The sequence below is a fragment of the Haliaeetus leucocephalus genome, unplaced genomic scaffold (assembly GCF_000737465.1).
Source record: "Haliaeetus leucocephalus isolate CR32 unplaced genomic scaffold, Haliaeetus_leucocephalus-4.0 Scaffold355, whole genome shotgun sequence".
Lineage (NCBI taxonomy): Eukaryota > Metazoa > Chordata > Aves > Accipitriformes > Accipitridae > Haliaeetus > Haliaeetus leucocephalus.
Genome location: NW_010972791.1, coordinates 28,587 through 36,263, shown reverse-complemented (window position 1 = coordinate 36,263; position 7,677 = coordinate 28,587). Strand labels below are relative to the sequence as shown.

Sequence of the window (7,677 nt, the reverse complement as noted above, 5' to 3'; positions counted from 1 at the left end):
CCCCCCCCAAGCCTCTGTGTGTGTGTGTGTCCCCAGGCACAGCGCTGGCACGTGGGCAGCGAACCCTTCGGCCGGACCTGGCAGGCGGGGGACGTGGTGGGCTGCATGATCGACCTGACGGAGAGCCACATCACCTTCACCCTCAACGGCGAGGTCCTCATCAGCGACGCCGGCTCCGAGCTGGCCTTCAAGGACTTCGACGTGGGCGAGGGTGAGTTGCGGGGGGTCTAACGGGGACGGGGGGGTGGTGATGGTGGTCCGGGCGCTGACCTCCCGCATCCCACCGTAGGCTTCGTGCCGGTGTGCAGCCTGGGGCTGGAGCAGGAGGGGCGGCTGAACCTGGGGCAGGAGGTGGGCAGCCTGCGGTTCTTCAGCATCTGCGGGCTGCAGGAGGGCTACGAGCCCTTCGCCATCAACATGAAGAGACCCATCACCCTCTGGTTCAGCAAGAGCCTCCCCCAGTTCGTCCCAGTGCCCCCCGACCACCCCCAACTGGAGGTCAGGGGATGGGGAAGGGGGAGCCTGGGTGGGATGGGGTCGGTCCCATGGGAGTTACGGGGGGGCGGAACGGGGGAGTCCCCTGGTGTGAGGGTCCCTGGGGATGGGTGATGCATGGTGCCGGGGTGTCCCTGGTCCCCAGGGTTGGGTGATGTACAGTGCTGGGGGTCCCTGGATGTGGAGGTCTCCAGGGCGCCCCAGGGCTGGGTGGTGCATGGTGCTGGGGTGTCCCTGGTGCAAGGGGTCCCTGAGGGTCCCCAGGGCTGCACATCCCTGGGTGATGCACATCCCTGCAGAGTCCCAGGGTGTAAAGGGTCCTTGATCCCTGGGTGTCCCCAAGTTGGTCATGCATGTTGTCATGGGGGTCCCCAATACCTGAGGGTCATCCCCCCCCCCCGGTGGGGGGATTCCCATCCCTGACGGGTCCCCGATCCCTGTGGGTTCCTGGGATGGGGTGATGCCTGACCCCCAACGGCTCCCCAATGCCCAGGTATCCCTATGATGGGGTGATGCCCATCCTGGAGGGGTCCCCAATCCCTGTGGGTCCCCCATCCCCGTGGATCACCACCCTTGCTGTGACACCTCGCCGGTGTGGGGGGGTCCCAACAGGTGACTAGGATGGATGGGACAGTGGAGACGCCGCCATGCCTGCGGCTAGCCCACCGAGCCCCCAGCTCCCCGGCCACGTCGCCCGAGCTCCTCTTCCTCCGCCTCAGCCTCCCCGTCCAGTTCCACCCTCGCTTTCGCTGCACCCCCGGGGCCACCCCCCTGCCGCAGGCCCCCCCTGAGCCCCCCGAGGACGTCAGCCTCGAACCCCTCTCCGAATTTGAACGCCTCCGTCGCTCAGCCGGGCCCAGGAACCCCGAAGGCGAAGGTGAGGGCGAGAAGGGGCCTGGGGGTGGTCCGGCCACCCCGGCCCCCCGGGACCAGCCCCGTGTTGAGAACGAGAAGGATGCGACCACCGAGAAGGGCAAGACCCGGAGGGGGTGAGTGGGGATGGGGTGGAGGTCACACAGCAGGTTTAGGGGGGGCATTGCCCCATCCCAGCGTTTTGGGGTGCATGGGGGGGGCATTGTCCCACGGCAGGGTGATGGGGTGCAGGAGGGCATTGTCCCATGGTGGGGTCCTGGGACAAATGGCTATGGGGTGAGCAGAGCCATGGGGAGTGTGGGGCCAGGTGCCCCACATCACACCCCCCCCCCCCATGCCTCCCAGGTTTCTGTTCAAGGCCAGGAAGACACCATTCACGCCCCCCCCTGCAGTGCCCACTGTCCCCCGTCTCGAGGAGGACGTGGTCCCCGACGAGCGTGACGACCCCGAGGTCATCATGAACACCACCACGGTAGGTGGGGGGGTGGCGCCCCCCAAATCCCTGTACTGGTGTCTCCATCCCTCCTTTTGGCACCCTGACCCGCACCTCAGCATCCTGCTCTCCCCATCCCAGCAGCCTGTGGTCCCCATCCCTGTGGTCTCCATCCCTGTCTACCATCCCCATCCCCTGTGCCTTCATCCCTGTCTCCATCCCTGTCCCCTGTGCCTGCATCCCTGTCCCCCATCCTTGTCCCCCATTCCTGTCCCCCACCCCTGCATCCCTGTCCCCATCCCCATGGTCCCTGTCCCCCATCCCTGTATCCCTGTCTCCATCCCTGTGGTCCCTGTCCCCCATCTCCATCCCTACATCCCTGTCCCCCTCCCATCCCTGTCCCCCCCCCTCACGGCCCCCCCCGACCTCTCTGCCCCCAGTACTACTACTCGGTGCGGATCTTCGCGGGGCAGGAGCCCTCCAGCGTCTGGGTGGGCTGGGTGACCCCCGACTTCCACCAGCACGACCCCACCTTCGACCTCTCCCGCGTCCGCACCGTCACCGTCACCATGGGTGATGACAAGGGCAACGTGCACGACAGGTACCACGGGAGCGGGGGTGGGGGGGACATCGGGGATCCGATGGGGGGGGCAACGAGGAAGAGGACCCCCAAACTGAGATCCCCAAACTGTCATCTCCAGGGGGTGATGGGGAAGGGGTTCAGGACCTGGGGGGGGGTCCCTTGAGGGGGCAATGGGGAAGGTTGGCCCCCACAGCCCACCCCCCCTTTTCGTCCCCCCCCAGCATCAAGCGGAGCAACTGCTACATGGTGTGGGGGGGGGAGTTTGCCAGCACCACGCAGCAGGCGCGGGTCAGCCACACCGACCTGGTCATCGGCTGCCTGGTGGACCTGGCCACCGGCCTCATGACCTTCACTGCCAACGGCAAGGAGATCAACACCTTCTTCCAGGTGGGATGGACCCCCACCTGCACCCCCCCCCTTGCACCCCATGGCCCCCCACATGGGCTGGGGTGGGTTCTGTCACCATCCCGGGGGCTCGGCAGCTCCATCCCTGGTCTCAGCGCCTTCGTCCGTGCAGGTGGAACCCAACACCAAGCTCTTCCCGGCCGTCTTCGCCCTCCCCACCAGCCAGAACGTCATCCAGTTCGAGCTGGGCAAGCTCAAGGTGACACCTGGGTCCCCCCTCTGCCCCCCAGGTCACCCTTGGGGGAGGTAGTGGGGTCTGTGGGGAAATAGTGGGGTCTGGACCAAGGGGAAGCTAGACCCCCTGTGCTGGGGGTCTTTGGGTCTAGACCCAGGAGAACTGGGACCACTGGGGAGGTAGTGAGGTCTACAAAGGGTTGTGGGGTCTGTAGGAGGGACTGAGGAGAACCTGGGGGTCTTGGGGAGGAGGGGGAGGGCAGCAGGCGTCCCAGATGCCCAGGTCCACCCTGTCTCACACCCCTTGTGCCCCCCCAGAACATCATGCCCATCTCGGCTGCCATGTTCAGCAGCGAGCGGAAGAACCCGGAGCCACAGTGCCCACCGCGCTTGGCCATCCAGCTCCTGACACCCGTCACCTGGAGCCGTATGCCCAACGAGTTCCTGGGCGTGGAGACCACCCGCCTGAGCGAGCGGCAGGGCTGGGTGGTGGAGTGCACCGAGCCCCTCGTCATGATGGCCCTCCACATCCCCGAGGAGAACAGGTCGGGGACCCCCGTCCTCCCCATCGCCACCCTAGGGGACCCCAGCATCCTGGTGTCCTGCCACCCAAGGGACAGAGGTGTCCTTCCCCCAGAAGACCCTGATGTCTTGCCCCAGGGGACCCTGGCATCGTGTCCCAGAGGACCTGCATGTCCTGCTCCCAGGGGACCCCGATGTGTCCCAGCCCCAAGGGACACCCATATGTCCTCCCCTGAGGAGACCCTGACGTTGTGTCCCATCTCCTGGGTACCCAGGGGTCCTGTCCCCTGGGGATCTTGGTGTTGTACCCCCAGGAGACCCATCCCCAGGGGACATAATCATCCCATCCCCAGGGAATCTAGGTGTTGTACCCCCAGGGGACACAGGGGTCCAGTCCCTGGGGGACTTAGTCATCCCATCCCTAGGGGACCAGGGTTCCATCCCTGGGAGACCTCAGTGTTGTACCCCCATGGGACCCCGAGGATCCACCACTGGGGGGATCACCTAGTCATCCCACCCCCAGGTCCAATCACTGGGGGACTCAGGGGTCCCATCCCCAGTAGACCTCGGTGTTGTGTCCACAGGGGTCCCATTCTCGGGAGACCCAGGGGTTCCATCCCCAGGAGACCTCTGTGTTGTGTCCCTGGGGATCCCGTCCCCGGGGGACCTTGGTGTCGTGTCCCCAGGGGTCCCATCCCCGGGGGACCCAGGGGACCAGGAGATACAGGTGTCATGTCCCCTTGTGTCCCATCACTGGGAGGGCCCCAGGCGTCCCATGCCGACCCCCGTGTGTGTGTGTCCGTCCCCCCGCCAGGTGCATCGACATCATGGAGCTGTCGGAGCAGCTGGACCTGCTGCGGTTCCAGTGGCACACGCTGAAGCTGTACTGCGCCGTCTGCGCCCTGGGGAACAACCGGGTGGCCCACGCGCTCTGCAGCCACGTGGACCAGGCGCAGCTCCTCTTCGCCATCGAGAGCCCCGAGCTGCCGGGACCGTTGCGCGCCGGCTACTACGACCTGCTGCTGGCCATGCACCTCGATGCCGCCCAGCGCGCCCGTGCCTCCATGAGCGCCGAATTCATCATCCCCATGACCGAAGCCACCAAAAGCATCACCCTCTTCCCCAACGGCGGGCGAGCGCCTGGACCCCCTGGCGTGGGTCCCAGCGCCTGTTTGCGACCCCAGCCCCATTTTGCCGAACCTTGTTTCGTCTTGGCGGCCGGCAGCGGGCGGGCGCCGCTCAGTCCTGGCATCCCCTTGGGGGCTTTGGGGGCTCGGGCCATCAGGATGCTGGCGGAGGCGGTGGCCGGCGGGGGACCCCACGCCCGGGATCCGGTGGGCGGCAGCGTGGAATTCCAGCTGGTGCCAGTGCTGAAGCTGGTGTCGGCGCTGCTGGCCGTGGGTGCGCTGGGGGACGAGGACGTGCGCCGTGTCCTCCAGATGATCGAGCCCAGGGTCTTTGGGGAGCCTCGGCGGGAGGCCCCAGCCGATGGCGAGGAGGAGGAGGAGGAGGCGCGGAGGAAGGCCATCGAGGCGGGGGAGATGGAGGAGGAGGAGGAGGAGGAGAAGAAGGAGAAAGAGGAGGAGGAGGAGGAGGAGAAGGAAGGGCTGGAGGAAGGGCTGCTGCAGATGAAGCTGCCTGAGTCGGTCAAGCTGCAGGTGAGATGACCCCCCCGGGGGGGGGGGTGTCTCACAGCCCTGGGTGGCCCATGTCCCCTCCCTGGGGTGCCTGTCCCCATGTCCCCTTCCAGTGCAACCACTGTCCCCATCCCCAGCTTCCATCCCCAGGGACCCCCAGGAGGGTCCCCAACTCCCCCCAAGCTCCCCGGTCACCCCAGTTGACAGCATCCCTGGGGACCCCCCCCCAGCTTGTCTCCCCCCCCACTTTGGGGACGCACATGTCCCTCTCCCCGTACCTCCCCGCTGACGCTGCGGGCGCAGATGTGCAACCTGCTGCAGTACTTCTGCGAGCGGGAGCTGCAGCACCGCGTGGAGGCCATCGTCGCCTTCTCGGAGCGGCACGTGGAGCGGCTGCAGCGCGACCAGCACCGCCGCTATGGGCAGCTGATGCGGGCGCTCACCATGTCGGCCGCCGAGACCGCCCGGCGCACCCGCGAATTCCGCTCGCCACCCCAAGAGCAGGTGGGGAGGGGGGACGGCCGCTGGAGAGGGGTCACCCGTGGGGATGAGCGTGGGGATGAGCGTGGGAAGCTTGGGATGTGTGTGGGGACATGGGACACACATGGGGACCGGGGACACCCGTGGGGACATGCATGGGGAACGGGGATATGCATGGAGACATGCGCAGGGATGTGCACAAGGATGTGCGTGGGAAACCAGGACGTGCACAGGGAGATGGGACACCCATGGGGATGAGCGTGGGGATGAGCGTGGGAAGCCAGTACATGCGCAGAGACACGCGTGGGGAGTGGGGACACCTGTGGGGACAAGCCCGGGGATCCAGGACCTGTGTGAAGACATGCATGGGGACATGGGGACGTGCACAAGGATGTGCATGAGGATGTGTGTGGGAATCCAGGATGTGCACAGGGACATGGGACATGCATGGGGACACCCACAGGGATGTGCATGGGGACATGGGGAACCACATGGGGACTGGGGACACCCGTGGGGACATGCACGGGGAATGGGGACTTGCATGGGGACACCTATGGGGATGTGTGTGGGGATGTGTCTGGGAACAGGAATGTGCACGGGGACATGTGTGGGGACACAGGGACAGGGACAAGGATGTGCAGAGGGAAACAGGGACATTTATGGGGACACACAGGGACGTGTGTGCGGGTGTGGGTGTAGGGTCACAGGGATGTGCATGGGGACATGCGTGGGGTGATGGCTGCGGGACGGGTCCCGCTGACCCCAGTGTCCCCCCGTATCCTCCTGTGTCTCTCCCTCCAGATCAACATGCTGCTGCAGTACAAGGGGGGGGCGGACGAGGAGGAGTGCCCAGTGCCCGAGGACATCCGTGACGAGCTCCTTGACTTCCACAATGACCTGCTGGCACACTGCGGTGAGACGGGACCCCCCCCGGCGCACCGGGACTCCCCCCCTCCGGGCATAGGGACCCCCAGGGGCACAGGGACACCCCCATCCTGGTGGTGGGGCGACCTCCTATCCCAAGACCCACTGGGGACAAGGGGACAACCCCATCCCAGGGGCACAGGGACCCCCACCCAGGGTATGGAGACCCCTACCCCCCTGGGGACATTGGGGGACCCCCAATCCCTGGGGCATGATGACTCCCCTTTTAAGGCCCTCCCCCCCAATGTAAGGGGAATGCAGGGTCACTCTGTACAATGGGCCCCCCCATCCTGGGGTGCGGGGACCATCCAGGGGTGCAGGGGCAGCCCCTGGGACAGCCACAGAGACAGCCCCCCCTCCAAGGCACAGGGACCCCCATCCTGGGACCCTGAGGGGAGGGCATGGGGACCCTCATCCAGGGAGCCCAGGGAACCCCAGGAGTGTGGGACACCCCCTGCTTTGGGGACATGGGCCCCCCTGTGACCCCCTGTCCCTCTCCAGGCATTGAGCTGGCGGGCGAGGAAGAGGAGGAGGAGGAGGAGGCGTCCCTGCGGCAGCGGCTGCTGGGGCTGGTGCAGAAGGTGGTGGGGCTCCGGGGGACAGCGACAGAGGAGGAGGCACCCCCTGAGGAGCCACTGGTGCCCAGTGAGGGGGGGACGGGGGGGGTGGGATGGGGTGGCCCCTGGGTGCCCACTCAGATGTCCCAAGGTCATGGCCAGGCTGTCCCCAAGGTGCCAACCGAGGTGTCCCCAAGGCATGGCTTGGGCCATTGCCAACTGAGGTGTCCCCAAGGCACTGGCCAAGGTGTCCCCAAGGTGGTGGCGGGCTCAGGCTGTGCCAAGCTGTCCCCAAGTCGTCACTCATCTAGAGTTGTCCCCAAGGTGGTGGCGGGCTCAGGCTGTGCCAAGCTGTCCCCAAGTTGCCATGCATCTAGAGTTGTCCCCAAGTTGCCAACCAAGGTGTCCCCAAGGCAGTGGCAGACTAGGGCTGTGCCAAGCTGTCCCCAAGTCACCACCTATCTAGAGCTGTCCCCAAGGTGCCAACCAAGGTGTCCCCAAGGTGGTGGTGGGCTCAGGCTGCACCAAGCTGTCCCCAAGTTGCTATGCATCTAGAGTTCTCCCCAAGGTGCCAACTGAGCCATCTCCAAGGTG

The 7,677-nt window shown here is 66.3% G+C and overlaps 1 protein-coding gene across 1 annotated transcript in view; it reads left to right on the top strand.

The window, feature by feature from the left end:
• Positions 1–7,677, top strand: part of LOC104835046 (ryanodine receptor 1-like) — a gene marked incomplete at both ends in the record, with an annotated part of 50,831 nt that overhangs the window by 14,571 nt on the left and 28,583 nt on the right. The window contains 12 exon segments of the mRNA XM_010572825.1: positions 37–211; positions 290–498; positions 1,108–1,484; positions 1,714–1,840; positions 2,242–2,402; positions 2,606–2,771; positions 2,902–2,988; positions 3,282–3,508; positions 4,300–5,143; positions 5,426–5,626; positions 6,404–6,515; positions 7,028–7,171. Of these exon segments, the coding sequence (XP_010571127.1) occupies positions 37–211; positions 290–498; positions 1,108–1,484; positions 1,714–1,840; positions 2,242–2,402; positions 2,606–2,771; positions 2,902–2,988; positions 3,282–3,508; positions 4,300–5,143; positions 5,426–5,626; positions 6,404–6,515; positions 7,028–7,171 (2,830 nt within the window).